The sequence below is a fragment of the Echinops telfairi genome, unplaced genomic scaffold (assembly GCF_000313985.2).
Source record: "Echinops telfairi isolate 266 unplaced genomic scaffold, ASM31398v2 ScPeMD7_7468;HRSCAF=8506_0, whole genome shotgun sequence".
Taxonomy (NCBI): Eukaryota; Metazoa; Chordata; class Mammalia; order Afrosoricida; family Tenrecidae; genus Echinops; species Echinops telfairi.
This window is the reverse complement of record NW_022111369.1, coordinates 11,552,440-11,578,805: the sequence shown is the minus strand read 5'-3', so window position 1 is coordinate 11,578,805 and position 26,366 is coordinate 11,552,440. Positions and strand designations below refer to the sequence as shown.

Here is a 26,366-nt window from a genome sequence, read left to right as displayed (position 1 = left end):
AAAAAAAAAAAGATTTACAACCTCAAAACCCCAGAATCTATAGGAGGAGGAGGAAGGTATCTGCTGTGGGTTAGGAGTGTGTAGTGTAAACAAACCAAAAAGGTACACAGTGCACACAGAAATTCAATCTCTTGAGAAAGAACATAGTTTTATTGCAAAGTGCTGAGAAAGGAGTCAAGTTTTTTCGGTGTGACTCTCCAAATATGTGGATGTTTTCAGACATTGAGAAATTGATAGGCGAATTATATACATATTCATTATAAAGAGGGGTGAAACGGAGGGCTGGCTGAAATTGTGTGTACTTTCGTATACAGTGAATTTTTAATTCACTGTGCAGGCATATAACAAGTTTAGGGGGGTTGTCCTCTGATGAAGTGTTTAAAGTACAAATAATAGGGGAAACAACCCAACCAAGGTGGTTGGAGGGCCCAGAACCAATCCTCTTAGCTTCTCAGCTACCATAGTATACCTATCCCAGTCCTGGCCCTGGCCCCACTTCCACATTCCTACCTATGACCCGATCAACTGCACCACCCGGATATTGTGGTGAATTTCTTTTATTGTCCACTGCCTACAGTTAGCCATGAACCCTGAGAACACCATTATAACCACCTGTTAATGCTCTCCCTCACCTATGCATTTGCTTTCTTGTCTCTGTCCTGTTTACGGTTTAATAAACGGCCCTCTAAAGTACCAGCTGAATTTGTGGCTTTCTTACTACAGGAACAATATATCCATATAAACTCTGTATTAAGTTCTCATTCACTGTAACAGCTATTCAATTGATTCTCTTGTTTGATCAGAATATAATTGAATTATGTCCAACCAGTCAGCTAGGTATTGAACTGGCAACTGGGAAGTCAGAGATTCTAACCCCCCAGACTGCTCCTTGGGAGAAAGATAAGCCTGTCTGCTCATGTAAATCTTACAGTTTGGGGAACCCTATGTCTGTAGGACACGGATGATTCAGTGAGTTTAGCAATCATTTTAGTGCTTCTTCCCAGTTTTTTGTATGTCGTTTGTCGTTGTTGGTAAACATTGGCTGTTTTCATAGGGTTGGTTTTGTTTAGCAGAAAGGGCACATAGGCTAGATCTCTCCTCCTCTCCCCAAGCCTTAATGTTTTAAAAATAAATACATTGGGAACACTGGGAAATTAGAGCTGACTATATCATGAGTGCACAGTAGTCACCGTATGTAATGGAATATTTATATTCTCAAGTGCATCCAATGCCTGCTGTTTCCCCTAGTATTTATACTTTAAAATTTTCACCAGAACTGGTCTCAAATGACTGAATAGATGAGTAAGTGAATGATGAAGTGATAGTAAGACAGGCACATTTGTTTCAGCATAGTGAAACTGTTGGCTGCTCATTGTGCACCAGACAAAGATTGCTTTTAAAAAGTAGTCTCACTTCTTAAGGCATTCATATTCTTGTTGGAGAAAACAGATCACATTAGTGATCTGTTCAGTATTAGATTTTGTCCAAGATAAATAACAAGCATACGTGTGAGTGGTGTTCGCGGTAGTCAGAAGAGGAACTTCCTAAAGGAGTGAGATGGCACAGAGTCCGAGGAACGCATGGGAGCCAAGGTGCAGGCAGGGAGAGGAAGAGGGCATTGTAAGCATGTGAAGAGTTAGTTTTTTATGATTAGACACTGATTTGCTAATGTTCTCTGGGGAATATAAACTGAGAGGAATAGGAGAAAGGAGAAAATGAAACTTGCACCGAAAAAGCATTTTTTTTTTTTGAAAAAGCATTTTATAGTAGGCAGAAATTTCAGTGGAAGTGGAAACCTGCCTCCATAAATGAAATCAAAGAATCACTTTGGGTATTAATAGAATTCACTTTCCACACCTCCACACCTCCCGGCAATGCTGGGAGCATTGTAGAGAGTGTGCCTTATCTCTCGGGGGTGGTTGGATGAAAGTGGTTTGAGACCACGAGTGTAGGCAATGTAAAATAGTGTTTAAAACTGGACAGAACACCAGGCTTGCCTTTTAGAATATTTTCATTTGTAACAAATTGAAAGGGGTGATGGTGGTGGAAGGATTGAAGGGGAGCCCTGGTGGCATAGTGATTACACACTGGGCTGCTAGCCTCTCGGTCGGCAGTTCAAAACCACCAGCAGCTCCTTGGGAGAAAGACAGGGCTTTCTACTCCCATAAAGAGTGACAGTCTCAGCAACTCTACCCCACCCTATAGGGTGGTTATGAGTCCACATCGACTTGAAGAAGGCAGTCAGTTTGGTTTTTGGTTTCGAAGGATTAAGGGAAAGGATCCATTGGACTTTGGGAGGAATCATTTCTAAAGCTATTGATTGATACAGATAATTAGGCAAGATAACACAGATCTGAGCTAATAAAGTGAGGATGATTGATTCAAGGAATATATAGGAAGGAAACTTGATAAGGCAGTGCCCGGGTGATTCAATCAGGTAATGCACTTGGCAGCTAACCAAAAAGTTTGGAAGTTTGGGTCAATTCAATGTACTTATGAAAAATCAGCGATTCTAAAATGTCCACAGCACAGTTATACTTTGAAACACATGGCATTATTTTGAGTTAGCATTGAATTGATGGCAGCTGGTTTCAGAATTGTAAGACTTAGATATGGAATATGTGAGGTGCAAAGGAGAAAGATGCTGGCATTCAGACAATAGGGATAATTATGGTTGCTGCTTTTTACTAACACAGGGCAAATGTCTCACAATAACTTTGATTCTTATTATCCCTGTTCCCCATGGGGAGAAAGGCAAAGCTTTCTTAGTCTCAAACCCGCAGGAGCTGGCAGCGCTACCTTGTCCTCTAGTGTGGCTATGAGTCACAGTTGACTAAAGGCCATGGGTTTGGTTTGAATTCTCCATGAGCATACGTATTTGAGAGTTGTTGCGAAGGCCAGAACAATCATATCCCATGTTGTTACTGAAGTATGATGTATTAGCTTTTCTCGCCTCTTTATTTCACTATTATTTTTCAGATATATTATTAGTGTGTTCTTAGTTTTATTAGATGTCTCGAGATTAATATACGTTACTTTTTGTTTCCATGTTCCGTAGAATTCATTCTGAGGGCAGCCTTGTGGATGGCCCCGAAGCAATCCTGATGGAACAAGACAGAACCAACCATGTTGAGGGCAACAGACTAAGTCCATTTCTGATACCATCTCCTTCTGCCATTTGCCAGACGGAATCTCTGGCTCTAAAGCTCCAGAATGGAAGACCATTAACTGAGAGACCTCATTCAGAAGTAAACGGAGACACCAAGTGGCAGTCTTTCAAAAGTTACTATGGAATGCCCCCTATGCAAGGGAGCCAAAATAGTCCTGTGAGTCCAGACTTTAGCCAAGAAGGTAGGGGGTATTCCAAGTGTTTGCAAAATGGAGGAATCAAACGCACAGTTAGCGAGCCGTCTCTCTCTGGGTTCCATCAGAACAAGAAATTGAAACAAGACCAAAAGCCTAATGGAGAAAGAAATGACTTCAGGGAAAGCCAAGAAAATAATCCAGGCGAAAGCAGCGGTCAGTCAGATGTCTCTGATTTGAGTGATAAGAGAGAACCTGGGAGCTCTGTAACCCAAGAAAATGCAGTTGAAGATTTAGTCAGTTTTTCAACACACAACTGCAGTGAGTCTGAAGAGGCGGGGCTCCAGATTCCAAATAAGCAGGAGGAGGAAAATGTCAACGCCCATGACAAGAACATTGTATTACTTCTTAAAAACAAGACAGTGCTAATGCCGAATGGTGCTACAGTTTCTGCCTCTTCCATGGAAAACACACATGGTGAACTCCTGGAAAAAACACTGTCTCAATATTATCCAAACTGTGTTTCCATTGCGGTGCAGAAAACCACGTCTCACATCAATGCCATTAACAGCCAGGCTACTAATGAGTTGTTATGTGAGATCACTCATCCATCCCATACCTCAGGACAGATCAGTTCCCTACAGACCTTGAACTCTGAGCTGCCTCCAGCACCAGCTTCAGTGTTGACTATGGCGTGTGATGCCAGTAATGCTGGGAAAGCACCTGCAGTGCTCGGTACCTATCCTTTTCAGAAACCAGAACAGCTACAACCACAAAAATCAGATTTTGAGATATGCCCATCTCCTGCCGAAAACAGCAATATTCAAGGAACGACAAAGCTTGTATCTGGTGATGAATTCTGTTCAGGTTCCAGCAGCAGTGTGCAACCTCCTGACGGCAGCTCTGAGCGATATTTAAAGCAAAATGAAATGAATGGTGCTTATGTCAAGCAAAGCTCAGTGTTTACTAAGGATTCCTTTTCTGCCACTACCACACCGCCACCATTGCAGTCGCTTCTTTCCACTCCCCCTCCTCAGATTTCGCAGCTACATTCAGAAGGAAAAATCCCTCTGGATGATGGAGCTTTAGAACACCATCACTATCCCAACCAAAACGACACAACTCTTTTAGGGGAAGCAAAAGTAGAGAGCCAGCAAGAGGCACCACCACCCCAGAGTTCTAACCCATCAACACTTGCAGCCAGTCCTTCTCTGATTCTTCAGGAAAGGCCCCAGAATAATTGTGTTAATAAGACTGATGTATGGACCCCGGGGACAACAGCTGTTCCATTGTGTTTGGACAAAACAAGACAAATATCAGAAAATCTCAAACACAACTCACCAATTCTTGGTTGCAGTGTAGATCCACAGGGCCAATGCCAGCAGACGATGGGACACAAAGAGCAAGAGATTCTAAAAAGCCAAGTCAAGGAGCAAGTACAAGAACTTGAGCTTCCAACCCAGTCCTTCCTGAAACCAGGGTGGATTGAATTGAAAGCCCCTCATTTTCATCAAGCAGAGTCCCATCCAAAATATAATGAGGCATCGCTGGGCCCACCTCTTTACTACGAATCCCACCCTTCTAATCAGATGACCTCAAAACAATACATTGGAAATTCCAACATGCCGGAGGGACTCCCAGGGCAAGCCTATGTCCAGAAAATAGTACAGCCAGAGCTAAGGCCACAAATGTACCACACTGAGAAGAACCAAGGGCCATCTCAAGGTACAGTGGACCAGCATCTCCAGTTCCAAAACCCCTCACTCCAGGTACCCTTCTCCAAGACAGACCCATCACCTGAAGCTCACGTGATGTCACTGGGTACCCCTAGACTTAATTTTCAATCAAGAGTAGATCCACAAATGGAGAAACTCATGCCTACGTCATTAAAACAGCATTTGAATCAACAAGCTTCAGAGACGGAGGCTTTCTCAAACTCAAACCTTTCACAGTTTAAGCCACCCGAGCAGGCAGCACAAACACAGGTATCCCAGAATACACATCTGCCTCAGAACCAGCAGCAGCAACAACAACAAAGAATGCAAATGAAGGCTAAAGAACAAATGCCTCAGGCCTTTTCACATCCACAAAGCAGCAATGAGCAGCAAAGAGAAAGCGTGTTCTTTGGCCAGATGAAAGTAGAAGAGGGCTTTCATGGTGAAAATCAGTATTTGAAATCAAGTGAATTCCAGACTCATAACACCCAACCAACACTGGAGCAAGGGCAGAATATGACGAGTAGAAATTCCCCTTATGGTCAGATTCTCACATCAAATGCCAGCAGCGTACAGCTTTCCTGTGTGAACAATGCACATGTAGTTCCAGAGAAGAAAGAGCAGACCATAAAAACTGAGCTTTATGCAGGAAACAAGACTCAAAACATATACCACACTCAATACTTTCCAAATAATGTGACCCTAACGCAGGATGCTTTTCAAAGGTGCTTTCAAGAACACGAGCAGAGGCTTCAACATGCTTCTGCTCTACAGGGATATAAGAGTAGAAACCAAGACGTGGCTAGTCAACAAGCTGCACAACTTGCTCAACAAAGGTACTTGATGCATAACCAAGCCAATGCTTTCCCGGTGCCTGACCAAGGAAGAAGTCACACTCAGACCCCACCCCAAAAGGACCTTCAAAAGTATGCTGCTCTAAGGTGGCACCTCTTGCAGAGGCAGGAACAGCAGCAAGCACAGCAATCACAAACGGAGACGTGCCCTAATCAGATGCACAGGCCCATTAAAGTGGAACCCGGGTCCAAGCCTCATGCCTGTATGCGTCCCGTCTCGGCACGGCCAGACAGCAAAACGTGGAAAAAGATACCTAAGCAAGAGAGTCCTGCTATAAGCTATGATACTGTGCAGCAAAAGAGCATCATCGAGACCATGGAGCAGCACCTGAAGCAATTTCAGGTTAAATCAATATTTGACCAAAAGGCTCCTGCATTCCGATCACAAAAGCAGGTGAAAGTTGAAATGTCAGGACCCATCACAGTGCTATCGAGACAAACCACTGCTGCAGAACTTGAGAGTCACCCCCCCACTTCAGAGCAGCAAGCAACTCATTCTTCAGAAAAGACACCAACCAAAAGAACAGCTGGTTCTGTTCTCAATAATTTTTTAGAGTCACCTTCCAAATTGCTAGATACGCCTATAAAAAATTTATTGGACACACCTGTCAAGACTCAGTATGATTTGCCACCATGCAGATGTGTAGGTAAGTGCCAGAAATGTATTGGGACACATGGTGTTTATCCAGAATTAGAAAATTTATCTTCAGATGGGGGATTTTCTTTTCTTGAGTCTGCCAGCAGCTTTGTAAAGGCTCATAAAAATCTGAAGCTTGCTTGCTTTCTTCTTTTTTTTTGGGGGGGGGTGGGGCGTATTTAAGTCATAGGTGCTATTGTGCAAAAAGGAACTTCATTTATATACAGCACTGCTCCTCCCCTTTATTCAGACCTCTTAAAACTGTGTGTGTGTGTGTTTGTGTGCGCGCGCACGTGTTTTGAAAATTCAGCTAAGTCTATATGTCATCTCCTGGAGAGAAAGCCAGTAAGAAACATCTATTAAAGAGAAGATGGTGTCCGTGTGCAAACTCAAAAAGGAGGTGCTTAGTATTATTCTTTTATTTTTAAAACATTTTCAGTATTTTTCAAGGCAAAGTTGAATGTATTACTTAGTTGCAATATTACTTTCGTATGAGCAGTATAATATTCAGTCTAGATGAATTAGGAAAAATTGTCACACTGCAACTCTGAATACTGATAATATTAGCCTTTATTTGTACACTTGAAATAATTTCTTTTTTTTATTTATTGTTTTTTTTTAAATCATTTTTTTAGGGGCTCATACAACTCCCATCACATTCTATACATACATCAATTGTGTAAAGCTCATTCGTATATTCATTGCCCTCATCATTCTCAACATTTCCTCCCCCGTCATTAGATCCTCATTTTTCCCCTCCATGCTCCCCCCCCCCTCATGGAAATAATTTCTTTTTTATTTATTTGATTTTCTCTTTTCTTTTGTTTCATTTGGTTAAAATCTGGTATCTTTTTAAAAGCACATTCTGGTTAAACTTGTATATATGATTTATCAGTAGGAGTAGGGAGTGTTTTTACTGATGAATGCAGATATGTGTGAGTGGAGAAGAGCTTCATCAGTTGCCCACCTTGGACGCAGTAGAACAGATTTGAGCAAGCATACATGTTAAACTCATGAGGCTGGTCGCCAGCTACAGCATGCATTCCTTCTCACCCCAACACCACTCACACTTAGAGAAAAGGAGTATCCACCCCGCCTGCCCTTCTTTTGTGGGTGGTCAGTCTTACTCCCTCACTTGGCTAATGTGCCACACACAGCATAGTTATTATTAGGTAAGTGATAATTCTCCTCAGTACCGTCTCTTAAAGCCATCGCCCGAAATTCTCACTTCCCCATCTCGAGTAGTTTCTCTCATCATAAATTTCCCTAAAGTGCATACAAACGTGGGTCTGGATGGAATATCTTTATTTTTCAAACAAAATAACAATACTCTGTAGAGAAATAAAATGAGAAGAATAAAGTGACAATAAAGGGAGTGCGATCTGAGGGTGAGATCGCCCAGGAAATGTTTACTACATTAGCAGGCTAGTGGCAGACAAAAATTAAATTAGCTTTAACTTTTCCCCCTCCCAGGTTGAAAAATTGGATTATAGTTGATACTACATATAGATAATACATTCAATTTCCCTCACAGTTCCCTTTGTTTAGTTCAACTGATTTGGTTTACAACAAACAATCTCATCCCATATCTGAAATGTAATTTCATGTATGTTTAACTAGCATGTATGCATACTAAAGTTTTTTGCACATTTTCTAAATAGCTCAGTCCATCAATTTACTGATTTTAAAGAAAAAATAATATTAAAAATTTAAATCACATTTAGGGCCCTTAATGTACACATGGGGTATACGCTTTGTGGATGTAGCCTTTATATTTAGTATAATTGAGGTCTAAAATAATAATCTTCTATTATCTCAACAGAGCAAATTATTGAAAAAGATGAAGGTCCTTTTTATACCCATCTAGGAGCAGGTCCTAATGTGGCAGCTATTAGAGAAATCATGGAAGAAAGGTAATTAACGCAAAGGCACAGGGCAGATTAACGTTTATCCTTTTGTATATGTCAGAATTTTCCCAGCTTTCACACACAAAGCAGTAAACAATTGTAAATCAACTAATTATTCGTAGTCTTAGCTCTTCTAGGGTTGCCAGCACTACACACTGTGCTATTCACTGGAGAGTCACAATATTTGACAGGACTAATAGTCAGCTAGCTGGCACCAGCTGCCCACTTTGAGGTGGATGCCAGAAAACCCAGGCACGAACAAGCAGCAGCAGCCAGCCAGGCTCAAGGGTGCTGGTCCTGACTGCAAAGATAGTGCCCAGTCTGACTCTTCCACTTGAGAGAACTGAAAAGAGGGAAAAAGGGGTCGTGGCGTGGGGGGTGGGGGTGCAAAAACAGAACCATTGAATAAATTCACCGGGAATTGTAAATGAGTCACTATCTCTAAGGGAATTCTTATTATAAACATAGAGCAAATACGATATGCCAAATAGAAGTAGAAACAAATTCTATTTATAGGCACTTGTCTCCTCCTGTCCTCACCCACAGCCCCACTTTTTTAATAACCATGAGTCACAGGGATGCAAGTATTTACCTGAATTGTCACAGCTACTCCTGCAGGTAGAAGACTCTTATGTGGGGATAAGCAGTGCCGAGAGGACTTTTCGTCTGTAGGTAGCTACGGCATTAAGTTGATACTGTAGTGTGCCTACCTGGAATGTGTACACTAGGAAATATTCTAAGCAGCAAAAGGTGTGTTCAGTCTCAGTCTTGCTCCATTTCCAAAATAGCACAGAGAAATTCACTAAATAATCAACCAGCAGGTAAAAACAGTGAATTTCCCCAAGTGCCCCCCCCCACCTTTGAAGTAGTGCCTTGGCCATAAGGAAAAATAAAGTTCTTCTATTAGACCCTATAGATTAAAAGTGACTAGATGCTATTGTTTATTAGCCCCATTTTTTAAAAGCATGGAGACTTTGAGAAACAGCTGAAACTAAAATTAGTTGATTCCACAAATTTTAAAAGAATTAAATTTAAAGCGGGGAAAATAAAAGCAATTAGTATATATTTTAGAAAACTGAATTTCACATAGTAACTTCAGGTATAAATTTTATGCTTTGTGAAACTGTATAGAAATATATTTTTCCCACGATGTTCACCCACCATATAACTTTCAAAATAATTCCATACCAGTATATTTTAATGTTGATGAAAAACAAGATTTAAAGACTTTTCCAGCTTCCCTGGCTTAGACACGTTTTTAAAAATAAATTAAACCATTTATTTCTCAGGATGTGTTCATAGAATAAAATAGATTCTGGTTGCCACTGTGCTCATTTGCTGACTGTATATGTGTGTTTCTGTGACTTTCTTTAAGGTTGGGAGAGAAGGGTAAAGCTGTTAGGATTGAAAGAGTCGTCTATACTGGTAAAGAAGGCAAAAGCTCTCAGGGATGCCCTATTGCCAAATGGGTAAGTGTAACTTGACAAGGACTTTGGCCTTTAATCTTGGCATTTTGCTTTATTAAGCCAACCCTGAGAATGGCATTGCCCAGATCAAAGGGTAATTTAATTTATGTCACACAGGGAAACATATCTATATCTGTTTTATCGTGTCATAATCTCACAGGGAAATATATTTATATTTGTTTTACCATGTCATAATCTCTTAGGAAAATAAGACAGATTAGTTTTTAAATCCTCCATAACTTATTTAATGGGAAGGATTTTATGGTGGGTGAGAAGTTCATTCGCATGCCTTGTTTTAAAGTCTAATTCTCTCTAGATTGAAGGGAAATTGTCAAGTCTTTTAATACCTTCAGGGAATTTTTATATCATGAATTAAGACCTTTGGCTTTAAAGAATGCTTTAAAAACCCATTATTTACCTCTGACTTCAGTATAAGGGGCACCACCCTCATTGTACCATCTATGATCTGGTAGACATTCAGTTGCTGGTCCTGGGAGATGCCACTTAATTGTGTGTGTCCTAGATATGAAAAAGATAGATGATAGATCGATAGACAGATAGACAAATGGTAACGAACCTATGCTCTCAATCTGCTGCAAGTGACTCTTGTTTTGTTTTGGTTGGGGTGGGGGGTCTTTGGGTGGAATGGTGATATGCACAGGTGATTCGGAGAAGCTGCAATGAGGAGAAGCTGCTGTGTTTGGTGCGGGAACGAGCGGGCCACACCTGTAAGGCTGCAGTGATTGTGATTCTCATCCTGGTTTGGGAAGGAATCCCCCGGACTCTGGCTGACTCACTCTACTTGGAGCTCACCGAGTCCCTGAAGAAAAACGGCGTTCTCACCACTCGTCGGTGCTCCCTGAATGAAGAGTAAGTGCAGATCAAAATGTGTGCACCACAATCAATAGGAAGTTATTTTAATAACATAGATCATTTGATAACATAGATAATTTGGGGGGGGGGTACACTGAGGAAATGTAGCCATGAGTTAAGAGCAGTTTACTAGAAGCCTATGTGTTTGTGAAACTATATGTGCCCATTTGCTGTAAGTGACAACTCTTGTGTGCTCTATCCTGTTCAGACTTCTGGATACCACATCTATGTTGTAGCTTCTTAGAAAGGAAGTTTTGTGAGGAACTTTGGGATGCTCAAGTCAAAAACTTTCATAGGAGTATTTATGTCGCAAATAAAAACCAAAGCCAGAGTTTTAAAAAGTTCATGAAAAAATGGAATTTAAAGAAAATGGATTTTTTCCAATCAGCCTCTTGCAGTCTCCTCAAATTAGCATTCTATAGAACTGATTTTTGCTTCAGTTGAACCCTGTTCACAATAGTAATCAAAATTGCTTCCTTTTTTACTGCTACTTCATAATAGAGAAATTAATAGCTGTGATGTGTATTATTCCCAGAATATCAAATTTGCAAGAGGAGGGTGAGGATATGTGGCTGAATATGATTTCTCTTAGGGAATATCCTGTGCTTTTCCTGTTTAACAGCAAAAGAAGACGAGGAGGTTCATAGTGCTACACTGATATCCAGCATCATTAATGAAATCATACTATTAACTGTAAAATCATTTGTACTTTGCCTTCTCCTTCATCTTTATATCTCCTGTCTTCTGCTTTCTCCAAATTACAAAATCGTTTGCTGAGTTTATGGGAGCGTCATGTTGCTCCTTGCCTGCCGCAACCCATTGTCACTCACTTTTCTCCTTCAGCTGGCGTTCAGGTTTATGACCACGCCCGCTTTGGCACAGGTTAACGCAGCGCTGCTCCTGCACCACGGCCAACGGAACCCTACATAACCTGTAGGGAACTGTGAGTGGACTCAGTTGTCTGCTTCCTTGATCTTGGATCGAGCAGCCCCTATGAGTTGAAGGACTTAGCTGTTTCATGGAAGTGAATTGAACTGAGCCCCCTGTACCATTGTGTGGACTGATTAGCTGTTATATTCCTTCATGCTGTATATATATCTATCCATATATATATATATATATATATATATATATATATATATATATATATATATTTGTGTGTATATATGGGCATATATGTATATACACACATATACATAATATATACCTACCATCGTAAGTGACCTGGTTTTGTTTCTCTAGAGAACCCTATCTAACACAAGCATGAATTACACTTCAACATCAAGAAAACTATGGGTTTTGGGCTTGCCGGTCTCTTAATCTGGCTTAAAAAAGTGGAATGACCTGGGATGTGGCATCTGGCCTCCCAGCTTCACATGGGGAAAGGAAAAATCAAACTCCACATCAACATAGCCTAAGGTGATTTCTGTGAAGTTGAGGGCATCCTCAAACCCCCAACCTTCCTAATATTTCTGACCACCACTCTCCCTCCCACTGCTCTCTTTATTCTCTTAACAAGGCCAACTATTTCATTGAAATGGCCACAAGACACACTATTTAGTAAGGAAGCTAGCAAGTTACCATAGACCAGGATGTAGTTATTCAGACAGGACAGCCTCTTCTCAGCTGTGCTTGCAGGCAGGCCTCTCTCTGGTCTTTGGTCTCTCAGCACATGGCTCATTGGCCTATGCAGTGCAAGTGTGTTGCAAAGCTCTGTTAAAGCTACAAATAGTGCCTAAAGAGACCATGCCATTTAGCTCTAGCTCTCACTCCAGGGGTCTGGAAACAGGCACTCCCCCACCCCCAATTATGTGACTGGGGATATACTCCGCTCTAAAAGGCAACCTCTGGCCCAAAGGCAAACCACTTTATTTCCTCTCTGGGCTGGGAATTCTATGGCTCTGGCTCATGCTCTGGCTCATGATTCTCCTACCACTCCTTTGGTGTCACAGCTGTTTCATGGATCAAGGGGGTTCAGTGCACAGGGATTCCAGGATTCAAATGAGGCAGTCTGCTCATGGTTCATCTATCTAGTCTTTAGGTTGTGCCTTCCCTCCTTACTTCTGAGATAGCTTATTTGGTGCCCAGCAGGATGGATAACCACAGTTAACCCTGTTAGCAATTATGCACATGTAAGTCATATGGTCCTACCAGGCTTATAATCCTCCTTACTCAGACCCCTCAGGAAAAGTCATTAGGTGGGAGCAGCAGCTAGGAGAGAACCCTATTAAATAACCCACTGAACTCCATAAACCGCTAAATGTCATCATAAACTGAGAAAGTCGTGAAGATAGCCAAGGTTTGTATTTCACTTGGATTGACAATACCCATGGAACCAACAGTTAAAACAAAAGATCGCACTGGGAAAATCTGTTTAATTGCATAATTATATAAGCTTGGCACGGGAAGCAAGCTTGAGGAGAAAGCAATGGGACCCACAGCCCCAAAGGGATGGGGGGAGGGGGGGGATGGGGCAAGGGAGCATCAAGCAAACAACGCCATAGGGGAACAAGGAGGATGTAGAGATCCGAGTGGGGGGCGGGGACACCGCAGGCATGTTGGAGCAACAGTGGTCTAGCTGAGAAAAATTGCTAAGGTGAAAGCAGGCCAAGCATTATGGTGGGGCAGAAGGAAAGTAAAAGGAAACAGGAAGGGTCTAGGAAGCAAACGTATGGATCGAGATACAAGCATAGGTGTGTACATATGTAAGCACATTCGTTCATAAAATAGAGGTATTGGCATATGTACATTTATTTATATGGCAATACACTGAGGTAGTGGATGGACTGCGGGCCTCTGCTCATGACCCTCCCTTAATGCAAGAGCAGCTTGTTCTAACAACCTGGCATTCTGTGATGCTCACCCTCCCGTCACAATTGCTGAAGACAAAAAAAAACGGGCTTGTAAGCAAATGTGAAAAAAGCAGATGGTGCCCAGCTAGCAAAAGAGCCTCTGGGGTCTTAAAGGCTTGAAGTTAAGCAAGCAGCCATCTAGCAGAGAAACAACAAGCACACATGGAAGAAGCACACCAACTTGTGTGATCACGATGTCGTGTCGGGATCAGGCAACAGGTCTGAAGACCCAAAACAAACAAAAAACCATATTGAGAATGAGGGGGCATGGAGCAGAGCCCCAAAGCCCATCAATGGGGCATCCCCTCACAGAAGGGTCACAGGAAAGGGATGAGTAAATCAGGGTACAGTAAAGCACTGATGAAACACAATATTCCTCTGAGTTCTTGAGGCTTCCTCACCCTCCATTGTCATGACCTCACTCCTGCCTTTCACTGCAGGCTAGACAGGAGCATTTACACAGACTCAGATAAGAGATAAGAGCCCAGGACACATGAAATCCAGGAACAAGAATGGGAGCAGCGATACCAGGAAAGGGAGAGGGAAGAGGAGGGGAGGAAAGGAGAACCAATCACACATAACCCCACCACCATGGCCTCCAGGGGAACGGACAGTAGGAGTCATCTGGGAAGGGAGACCGTGGTCAAATTTAAGATATGAAAGTAATAATACATAATTTATGAAGGGGTCGCAACAGTTGGGGGTGGGGAAGGACCTAATACCAAGGGCTCAATAGAAAGTAAATGTCTAGAAAATAATGATGGCAACATGTACAAATATGCTTGATACAATTGATGTATGAATTGTTAGAGCTCTTAAGAGCCCCCAATAAAGTGATCTTTTAATTAAAAAAAACAAACAAACATGACACCTTTTAAAGTATTCTCAAACAAAATGTCACTTTAAGGACTCAAGCCATGGGGCTTTCAGTTGTCTCGCATTTGTGTAAAAGCTGAACAATGAATAATGACCGAAGAAGAATGGATACCTCCTTATGGTGTTGTGAAGAATGTTGAAAGTGCCATGAACTGCTAGTTGAAAGAAAAATATATTTGGGGAAGAAGCACAACAGAGGGTTCTTTAGAAGTGAGGATGGTAAGCCTTTGTCTCCTGTAGTTTTGACATCTTAGGAGGAGAGAACAGTCCCTGGTAAAGTTAAGGGTCAGCTTAAGAGACGAAAGCTCTCAATGAGTACTACTTACTAATCCAGTGGTCTTTTAGGGCGACAAGGAACATCTCTTTGGTTTCTGACACTGGGCTTGCTGCCCAATCTTCTAAGCACACAGTGGGAATGGGGCCAGTTTGCGTCACAAAGACGGAGTCTTGCCCACACCCAGGACTCTGATGAAGGTTTCGATTTTGTCTGTGAACATCAAAAATGTTTGAGGACACACCGAGCACTTCTGCACATGCTAGACAGGCCAGGTCAGGGCTCAGCCGGTTCTGTGACCCCAGCCCTGTGCTTGTCTCAATTAGGCAGATAAACACAATTGCCTCTTAAGGGAATAGTTATTTTAAAATGAGTCTCAAGGCTGATGGCTACTCTGCAGACCACCTCCCCAAAGAAACTAAAGCCAGGTGGTTGGCTTCTAGATCATCTCTTCCCTCAGATGTAGTCCATTTGACTCATGCACCTTCTGCCAGGGCAAATTCGGGCATACAACCTCCTGCTCCATTTCTATCACACGGCTATATTTTTCAACCACTGTTCCTGTTCATTTATTATATTTTTGTCTTTCCTATGTTAGAGCTTCAAGGTAAAAATTAGTAATTAGCTTGTGACACTCATAAAAATTCTGAAAAACAAGCAAACAAAACTTAAGAGCTACATATTTAATCAGGTATAGTTTTTGAAGTTTCTTCTTCCACATAAAATTTTTTAATTATATGTCTGGCAGAAATTAGAACTTGGGTGTTTTGCCAAGAACAGAGAACAATCTCAGATTAGAGCTGCTGACTCATAATTTAATGTTCAAAGCTGTGAAAACTTCATTACTGCCTTCTCACAAATCTCCACCACTGCTCAGACCATACCCATGCTGCTCGCTGGGAGTCCAGAAAATAATTGAACGATGACAGCATCGTTCGTGGGGAAAGTTTTTAAAAAAGGCAACTGATTTTAATGTTTCCTTTAAGCTAACCCAGCTGTTTTCCCTAAGAGATTTCTCTTTGAGGTTTTCATTTTATGACTAGAAGGGGTTTTTTCCCCCTTTGGTAAGACTTGTGGGAGCACATCTATCACCATAGGGAAGCGAAAGTAAGAGATGCCTTTTGTCATGGTGGGTGATTTTAGACTTTTTTGGTTTTGTTTTTTTTTATTTTAGACTTTTTAAGAAAACAGTATGTTATGGAGAAATTTTCAAAGATACCAAAAAAATAGTATAATATTCCAAATTCCTGTAAAGTAAGCAAACCTCCACAACCATTGGGGACATTTTACTAATATTGTTTCATATATTCACATGCCAGTCCCTCGCCCCACACCTACCTCTAGGAGGTAGAGGTAAAAGCAAAACACATGTCCCCTAGGATCTCAACCTGTAAATTCAGTATACTATGTTAGCAGATAAGACTTCTTTCAAAACACAACCACAGTGTCATTATCATACTTCATAAAATTGATAATCCTCAATGTAACTTAATATTTAGACCATGTTCAAATTCCTTAATTAGAGTGTTTCATAAACAGTAACAAAAAAAGTTAATTATTTTTCTTAACTGTTTTTGTCGGAAAAGAAAGCCCCCAGCACGCATTTGTTTGAATCTTTTCAGACACTGGATTAGGCTATTGTCTTGTCATAATTATTAATAGAACATCCATTTATTCTGAAGTATTCCAGTTTGGAAGATAAATTATATGGTCCATTATTCTCTTTAGTCTATAATAATTCTCCCTCCCTTTTCTATTAATTTATTAATTTAAAAACACCTACGATATTTCTCTGAAAATGATTCCACATTGACTTTGGCTGATAGCGTCCTGTTATATTGTTTAGCATGTTCCTCTGTTTCCTGTAACTTGTGCACTCGTCATATCTAATAAATTTCAGGTTGTATATGAGACGACTTAAAGAAGTTCACAGCAAATGGAATGAAAAGATAATGATATTTTCCCAGGAGTTTTTAAAATCCCCTTCATCTGGCTATGTATTGGCTAGAGCGCTCCATTATGTGATCCCTTTCTGAGGTACATCCTGTCTGCTTTGTCCTATTTTTAGTGTTATTAAAATGTTCAGGGCTTGTGTACTTGATCTGCCCATCACAAAGTTCCCACCAAATTGTTACCTAATTGTTTATTATAATCCATTGATTATTATTTTGTTGGTTTTCAAATGTTCATTTCTTTCTCTTTTTTTCTTTTACCATTTTATTGGGGGCTCATACAATTCTTATCACAATCCATCCATCCATCCATTGTGTCAAGCACATATGTACATCATCATTCTCAAAACATTTGCCTTGTACTTGAGCCCTTAATATCGCTGCTCATTTCCCCCCTCCCTCCCCACTCTCCTCTCCTTCCCCACTCCCCCCTTCTTCAGGAACCCATCATAATTCATAAATTATTATTTTTTCATACGTTACACTGTCCAACATCTCTCCCACCCTCTTCTCTGCTGTCCGTCTCCCCAGGGAGGAGGCTATACGTAGATTTTTGTAATCAGTTCCCAGCCACTTTCTTCTTAATGTCTTTCTGCATATGTGTGTTTTGAGCCCTTCCAAATGAATGGAATTCGCTATGTGGCCTCTACCATCTTTACCGTCTTTTAATTTTCCAGGTTTATCCTGAAAACGTCGATCATTACCTCATCCCTTGCTTTGTCTGTGTGACAATCACGCACACAGAACTATTGCTATTAAGACTCCAGTTCATACATGCACGGGTTTATTTCACAATGCAGAGTACTAACTAGTATACAATCATGGCGCGCCACACACTCACAGCCAGTGGGTTTATTTCAAACAAAATGTGTTTGAGAGGGTACCTGTGATCACTTGATGACTACAGACAAGTTCTCAAGTAATACACATTTCTGATGGAGAAGTTTGAAGAAAACTGCATTACTGGCAAAAGGCTAGATACTTTTTATTGAATTTTCTTCCATTGTGATAATACAGGGAAACCTTACATCTACTTTACAGCCCCGATCTTGCTGTTTTAGATTTTTTAGTTCCCCAAACTCAAAGAACTTTTAAAAGGAACATAATCTGGGTCCCGCAAGGAAGCCAAGGCTGCCATTTTGATGTGATGTGAATCAGAGGGGCTTAGAGAAATGGAAGCACCTTCAGAGGTGTGTAGATTAGATGGAGGCTGTCTACAAATAGTAGCTTCACATTGTTTTGTTTAATAAAGGTATCTGATTATTATAGCAATACTTTTTGACTCACTGTCATCCATAGTTTAATGATTTCTTTTGTAAAAATTACTACCAGACTAATTCAAAGGAGTTGGAAATTTAAGATAGCCCAAATGCCCAACCCTTCTAAGGTGCTTCATTTTCCCTGCAATCGTCCCATAGGTACCATATATACTCAAAGTATAAGCCGACCTGAATATTAGCCAAGGCACCTAATTTACCACAAAACAGCATTTAAAAAGTGCTGAAAAGCTCAACTTCTACACAAATATATAGGTAAATGATTCCTTAGAATTTTCTATATACAAATTGTGCTATGTAAATCGAGGTACTTTTTTTCTCCCAATTTTAATGCCTTCAATTTTCCCCCCCCTCACCTAATTTTCCTGGCTAGAAACTTCATTAAAAGTTGAAGAAAAAAAGTAGAGGAGAATTGGCAAGAGTGAGCTTTCTTGTCATGTTCATTAGTTAAGGGGGAGCATTCACTCTTGGCATCAGCAAGAGTGTTTTGGTTTTTTGTCCATGGAAGTGTTTCTCTAGACTAATAAGGGTTACTTTTTGTACTCTTAAAAAAATTCTATTAGTATGGTGCATTGTCTTGATTTTCATGTATTAAACCAAAATTGCATTTCAGAGGTAATTTCCACTTGGTCATAGTACATAATAAATATATTTGTTGCTAGATTTTATTTGCTAACATTTTCTTAAGGATATTTATATATATTCAGAAGGGATATTGGTTTGTAGTCTTAATGTCTCATATAATGAGAAATGTACCCCCCCCCTTTGAAATATTTATAAACAATTGGTGTTAGTTATATAAATATTTGGTATCCGTCCACTGTGCATAGACTTAAGGGATTTTTGGATTACAAAATCAATCAAATTCCTTATATAATTAAAAGGAAGCAAAAAACAAAAGAAAAAGGATAAATAAAAAAATAAAAGAAAAAGGATAAATAAAATTATTTTCGAGTTTCATTAAAATATTACATAGGACGGATGTTCTTTTACCTCTGTGCTCTCTTTTCCTTTTGAGAATTCCATTAAACATTTGTTGGAATGTTTAGTCAGATCCCTTGGGTACCCAAATCTCTTTTCTTTTTTTTTTTCTATTCCTCAAATTGGATAATCTTAATTGATTTCCTTCTTTTCTTTTTATGCTCAGATTTGTTGTTGGAACCATCTTATCAATTTTGAAAAAACTTTAATAGTATTTTTTAGCCCCAGAAATAATATTATTTCCTTATTAAAATGTCTCTATAAATACTCTATTTTATGTGATATTGTTTTCATACTCTAGTTTTTAGACATGAGTTCTTTTGTTTACTTGATCATATTTAAAAGTATTAAGTCTTACTAGCTATCAAGTCTAACATCTAGGCTTTTATTAGTGATAGAAGTTACTTTTACAGAACAATTCCTCAAAAGAAATAACAGGAAGTTCTAGTATACTATTAAATATTTTCCTTCTTTGTTTGGTTGCTAGTGACATCGATATGTTGAATTTGTGAATATGTATTAATCTGTGTAATTAATGTATTCTTTTATGCCTGTATATTATACTGCAATAAAATAATATAGTTTAAAGTCAATTGAAATAGTTCTTTAACTGATTGATACAATAGTATACGAGAAGGTTTTAAAAGTTCATGGTAAAATTCTAGTGCCTCTTAATTCCTTTCCCCCCCCCCCCAAATGAAGTTTTTGAAGCCCCTTCACTGTGTCAATCTGGAATACCTACATGGGGAAAAAAACAAAACACTGACTGGCTTTAAAAAAAAAAGTTTTATACTAATTATTGCATGCAGATATTATAGGGCAGGCAAGAACTGCCTCTATGAGTTTCCAACACTTTACGGGAGTAGAAAACCCCATCCTTCTTCCATGAGCCGGCTTGTGGCTTTGTTCTGCTGACCTTGCAGTTAGCAGCCTAATGCATAAGCACTGTATGATGAATCAAAATCAACTTGATGGCAGTTAGTTTGGTTTTAGTACTTGCAGATACTTATGACGTAAAGTTGGCAACCTAAATAATTCTATTTATACCCAGAAAAGTGGTCCTTTGTATTAGCGTTTAAATTCTGAGTACCTACTTCATAGAAAGCTATGGATGAACGTGAAGGCCCCGAATTTATTTGTAGGGTCACCATGTGGCTGGAGCCTGAGGTGAATCCCCTCTGACCATCAATTGGGGACGTGAATAACCTAGCTATGAGACCAAGTGCTTTGGAAAGTGAATTAATGCAGATATTATTAAGTTAAAAATGTAATACCTTTTCATTTATTTTCCTTTTGACCATTTTAAATTTGTTGTAGTTTTAATTATTTTCTGCTCTTTTGCAATTTATGTTTTTCTGTTTTATTTTGTTGGGGGGGGTTATATTTTTCTTTTATATGAAATCCAGAATAGGTAAATTTAGAGATAAATAGATAAATTTTCTAAAATTGATTGTGGTGATGATTTCACAACTCTTTTTAATATGTTTAAACCAGGCGTGTGGGGAACCCTTTTCCTGCCAAGCATCATTTGGATATTTACAACATCATTCATGAGCCAAACAAAATTATTAACTTAAAAGTGAGCCTGCTGTATTGATTAGCTCACCCCTAATGTGATGGTTGGAACTGCCTCTCTTTGGTGAGGCACGTGATGTTGGCCGGCAGTGATGATCTCCTGGGCCTTATACAGCCTGCTCCCCTCCCCTAGTTTAAACCATTACATGGTAGGATATGTGCTTTATATATCAGTGAAACTTAAACAAAAGTGGTCCTCTGATTTCTCAGGAAGACCTGTGCCTGTCAGGGGCTGGATCCTGAGACTTGCGGTGCCTCCTTTTCCTTTGGTTGTTCGTGGAGCATGTACTACAATGGATGCAAGTTTGCCCGGAGCAAGATCCCGAGGAAGTTTAGACTGATTGGGGATGACCCAGTAGAGGTTAGTTGACTTTTTGTTGTATCATTCCTTGTCATAAAGCCTGGGCAAAGTTAACAATGTGGCAGATCCTTTTGTTATTGTTCGGTGCCATGGAGTCAGTTCTAACCCATAGCCACCCTACATCCCTGTGCAGATAGTCTATTAGGCTCCCATTAACCTGGGTTAATTTGATCTCAGACATGAATCAACAAGGTTTTAGACATGTAAAATATTATCATTTTGGAATTCGCTTACCTAATAACTGTAGTACCACAATGAGTTCTAAGCAGCATGTGAGTGCTCTATCAGTGACATCTCTTGTTTATTCTTTGTCATAATGTTAGTAGATCCCATGCTTCATCTCTAAGAATTTTACCCATGTATGAACCATCCAAACATTTTTAGTTGTACTATAATGATTTCATCTATTTAAAACTTTAACTTGTTTTCAAAATGAAATTCTGATACAGATCTGTAAAATGAAGCATCCCCCATGGGGGGTGGGTGGGGGTGGGGGGGGGGAAGAAGCACATTCTTTCAGGAGCCCATCTTCTAGGCAGCAAACTGGACAGAGAGTGTGACCTCTTTAAGACCTCTTGGCTTCCATCTTCTAACTCAACCCAGAGAATCTTACATCTTTATTATGACTTATACTCAATCCCCACTGTAGACGTGTGTTTATAAAATGCTAAATATCTGCATATACATGCTTTTCATTTAGATACAGTTGTGTTTTTAAAATACTTTAGTCATTTAATGGGAGAGTTACTATGTATTGTATTTTGGATCTAGAATATACAGAGAACAGTTAACTGATAGCTTCTCATATGTAGAACAGGATTAGAATTTAATGTAAATAATTATTCATTTTAAATAGGAAGGAAAACTGGAGGATCATTTGCAAGGCCTGTGTACTATTATGGCACCAATCTATAAGAAACTTGCACCTGATGCTTATGATAATCAGGTAAGGTTAAATATTTATTGGTTAGAACTGTTTATTTATTGATTAATGATCTCCCTATTTGCACACACACTTGGAGGCAGTAGCTTTCTGTACTTTTCTTACTTTCCTTCGTTAATGTTGCAGCCATTACATTGTTCTGTTTCTATATATTGTACTATCCAAAAGAGAATGTATTTGATGTTTCTCCATAAATAAAACGAGATTTTAAGACTTGGAAGTTCTTCCATCTGCTAATCTTCTCATATGGATCATTTTGGGTATATAAGCACACTTTGGAGTCGTCACTACATCAAAATTAAGTGATGAAACCATAGATTGTTAACCATCCCTTAATTTTTCCATAGTGTGTTACATTTTTGGTTTATATACGTGTCCATATAGGTCATATATTTTTAGGTTCTCTTGCTTTGGGCTGCATGAAACAAGCACAGGGCTTTTTCCCTACCTTCTATATTCATTCTAAGTTATGTCCGTTTTTAAAAGCTAAGTTATTTGCTCACGGAAGGAAGCTGTGTTCAGCTGGGTTGACTGGGGAAACAAATCCAGTGACATTGGTATATGTATGAGAAAGGGTTTTATATCAAGTAGTAATTATGCATCAAGGCAGCATCCCAGACCAGTCCAGATCAAGCCCACAAGGCCAGTGCTACTCCATAGGTCCCTCTTCAGATTCATGCAGCCACATGCAATGATGCAGGAGGAGCCCACGCCTGTGGGTGCAGAGTTGCATGGATCCCAGATTGGTGAAATCTTGGCAGGGTTCTAGCAGCAAGCAGGAAGGTGAATAGGGAAGAAAGAGGACAAAGGGGTCCTCCTTATAAGAAGTCCAAACTCCCAAAGACACAGCATAAGGCATCAATTGAAAACTTATTACAAATTAGACACTTAGTTTATTCACAAGGGTCATAAAGATGAAGGCAGATGATATGTTTTTAAAGAATTCCTGGTTTAGAGAAAATAAACTAACAATCACACAATTACATGGTAACATAGGATAGATGTAACATAGGATAGATGTCCGTGCACATTTCTGAAGAACAAAAGGGACTGAGGATAAAGTAGAAACCTAAGGTCATGAGTGGCTTGGGATGTCACAATGTGCATGGCTTTGCACACACTGTCTTGCAAGTGAGAAGGCTGCCATTGAGTGGATTAAGTGTGTAGTTGGGAGAAGGAGGTAAAGTGATTATATTTGTATTTTGAAAATGTCACTTAGGAAGACAAATGAAATATAACAGTATAAGATTAAATGAAGAGAATGAAGCTATTACTATCAATCTGCAGAAGATTCTAAGCTTCTGCACTAAAGAAATAACAGTAGTGATTGACAGTAGGAAGTGTGTGAAGTATTGGAGATGGAAGGCAATGACCAATTGGAGGTGAGAATGAGCAAAGAGAAATCTCTGTCAGAGCTGTTTCTATCTTGGAAACCTGGTTCTATTAACTGGGCATGGGTGTTTTGTTTTGGCAGCCATCTGGGGAAGATGAATTTTTATCTGGTATGTGTTGGGATAGAGATAGTTTTAGAATAATTAGATGGGTCATCAGGAGAAAAATGTGGACTGGCACTGTTGATTTACAAATGATCAAATGCAGCCATAGTTGCAATGCAGTTTTTCGGAGTGATGGTTGTAAACATGAGTAGGAGTTAAAGATCATATTCGGAAACACAGCAACATTTTATTGGTGGGTAAAGTAAGAGAAACTAGTTAGTAAATGCTGAGATTAGTATTAAATGGTATAGAAAAGAGGTTATAAAGTTTTTGGTGGAAGAGGAAAACAATAGATGGAAGAATGATCTAGAATTTATAGGTGGCTATCCAAAGCAGTGTACAGCAGGTATAGGGGTAGAAAGGTGTAAAGGATGGTAACCTGGCAAACATTGTCATTTATGTGACAACATTAAAGACTTAAGTTAGTTTATAAAGCAGAAAGATAGAGGAAAAAACCTAAATAATTATTTTGGTATTCTCTTCCTTTGTGGCGTTTAATGCACACCTGTGCATGCATGAGTGCACGGGTACACACAACCACCTTTTAAGGGAATTAGCATTGAGTTCTCCCAAATTGATTCCAACTCAGGGACCTCATGTATCAGAATAGAATTGAGTTCCCTAGGGTTTCAGTGGCGGATTTTAAAAAGTAGACCCCCAGGCCTTTCATGAGAGGTGCTTGTCATCGGACTCAACCAGCCAACCCTTGATGAGCAGGTAAGCATATTGACCATTTGCACAAATGAGGGAGTCCTTGAGGCAGCAGGAGGGACTAATTTAATTATAGCCAGTTTATACATCTTGTCATTTCATAACTTCTTTTTAAAATGTGTGGGATATCTATGAAGTTACTGTAAATTCTAGTGCTATTCATGAAATTAATATTTTAGATCACTATTTCCATGAATATTTCAGAAAGGTTTAAAGCATGTTTTAAAACTGTTATTTAAGGATTAATTCTGGGGAAGAGAGACATTGGACTACACCCACTATGGGAAGAAAATGAATTGAGTGTATGTTGCTAAGATGTTACATTTAGCCCCTACCTGTAAAGTGGTATATATATATTTAATTGAGGGAAGGAACCCTGGAGGTATAGTGGTCATCCGTTGGGCTGGTAACCTTAAAGTCAGTAGTACAAAACCGCGACCTGCACCAAAGGAGAAAGACAAGGCTTTCTCCTGTAAAGAGTTAGAGTCTCAGAAACCCACAGAGGCAGTTCTCTCCTGCTCTGTAGTGTCTTTAGGAATCCGAATGTGCTCAATGACAGTAGGTTTTAATGGAGGGAAAGGGACGAAACAGCCAAGCATTACTGTGTAGTGCTTTGAACCTTATATAGACTTTATAGACTAATCTAGGTGCTCCTCTTGTTTTTAAAAACTTAGTTTCTTCATACCCAGTGCTGTTTTTCTATGATGGTCATATCTTTAAACTAGCAGATTCAAATCTCAAGTTATTTGTGACTCATTATACATAGTGGCAATATTTTAGGCTGTTCAAGAAATTCTATGCCGTTCAATATGGTAGCCAGGAGCCACAGTGGTTATTGAACACATGCATGATTAAAGCAATTATGTTAATGAACTATAACTTTAACATGTTGAATTAATTTGAATTAAAATAGCCACTTATTGGCTCTACATTGGACAACACAACTTTAAACTATTAGAAATCTATGCATTTAGAATTATGTTTTAGTCACCATAATGGATTCCCAGAAATTCCCTTATATATACCTATATAATATTATAAAACGGTACAATTCTATTTACCAAGATGCTGCATTTTGTATTCATTTTTATTCAAAGTTAATTAGAGCACAAAGCCAAAATAATAACACTAACTTATTTCCATGAAATCAATTTCAGCTCATAGGGATCCCTTAGGGTGAGTAGAAAACACTTCTAGGGTTTCCAAGGCTGTAAATCCTTATGAAAACAGACAGCCACATCTTTCTATCATGGAGTTTCTTATGAGTTCAAATTAGCAAACTTTTGTTTAGAAGCCAAATATTTTAACCGCCAACATGAAACAGAGTAGTAATTGCCCCCACTTTCCATTTATCCATATTTAAGGCTAGGTATAAAAATGTACTGGGTGAATCTCTGGTGACCATTCTTTTAGAAGAATGAATACTAGACTCTTTATAAGGAATTGGAGATTAATGATGTCCTAAACATCCAAGTCTTTAAAAATGCTATTCAACTGCATTTTTTTACTCATCTCCCTTTAAGTATATTCCTTCATGACTCTGGGTGCTGTGATTTTCTATGGTGTCCCACAGAAACTCATGATACTTCCAAGGAAATGTCTCACATGTTGATGGGTGCAGTTAAGTCTAATTGGCAGAGGAGAGCCAAATGCAGGATCCAGAGACAAAAGCCCCAAAATACCCAAATGCCACAGTCCTTTGTACCAAAGCTCAGTCCTGAAATAGAGGTCTGACTTTCCAAATGAGGCAGCTCTATGGTGGTTCCATTGTATAGCCCCGGGAAACAAAGGACGTGACTTGATTCAATCCCTGCACTAAGGTGGGGTCTTCAAGATGGCCTCAAAGAAACCAGGGGCGTGGCTTGATTCAGGGTTCTACTGAGGTCAGAAACGAATCCCACTCTATTCCTTTCCTTTAGGAGAGAATGCCTTCTATACAGGGACTACAGTCACGAGTAAAGGCCAGAGTTATAGTATATCATGAATCCATTAAGAATACATAGTTTATATCAACCTATCATAAGGAATTATGGTTAGAAGGGCCATATTAATTGACTGTAGCTTTTGCCATGACACAGAGACTGGAGTATACCTTTAACAAATATGAAAAAGCGGATACGACATAGCAATGGCTTTTGGATTTGGAACAAAAAAACAACGCAGGGCTGTGATATCTTAAAGAAGGTCAACAGAGAGAGCAGAACTTTAGGATTACCATATATACTCGAGTATAAGCCGACCTGAATATCAGCTAATTTTACCACAAAAACTGCATTAAAGATGTGCTTAAAAGTGTGGCTTATACACGATTAT

At 39.5% G+C, this 26,366-nt stretch overlaps 1 protein-coding gene across 2 annotated transcripts in view; it reads left to right on the top strand.

The window, feature by feature from the left end:
- The window catches only part of TET2 (tet methylcytosine dioxygenase 2), a 66,333-nt gene that overhangs the window by 26,694 nt on the left and 13,273 nt on the right, over positions 1–26,366 (top strand). Inside the window, exons 2-7 of one of the 2 annotated variants that reach the window (XM_004703292.2) lie at positions 3,059–6,519; positions 8,332–8,422; positions 9,792–9,885; positions 10,544–10,752; positions 20,753–20,903; positions 21,760–21,849. In XM_004703292.2, coding sequence (XP_004703349.1) covers positions 3,105–6,519; positions 8,332–8,422; positions 9,792–9,885; positions 10,544–10,752; positions 20,753–20,903; positions 21,760–21,849 — 4,050 coding nt within the window. In that variant the 5' untranslated portion in view covers positions 3,059–3,104. Of the gene's footprint in view, positions 1–3,058; positions 6,520–8,331; positions 8,423–9,791; positions 9,886–10,543; positions 10,753–20,752; positions 20,904–21,759; positions 21,850–26,366 lie in introns of those variants that run through there. The other variant, XM_045284143.1, reaches the window with a different exon arrangement.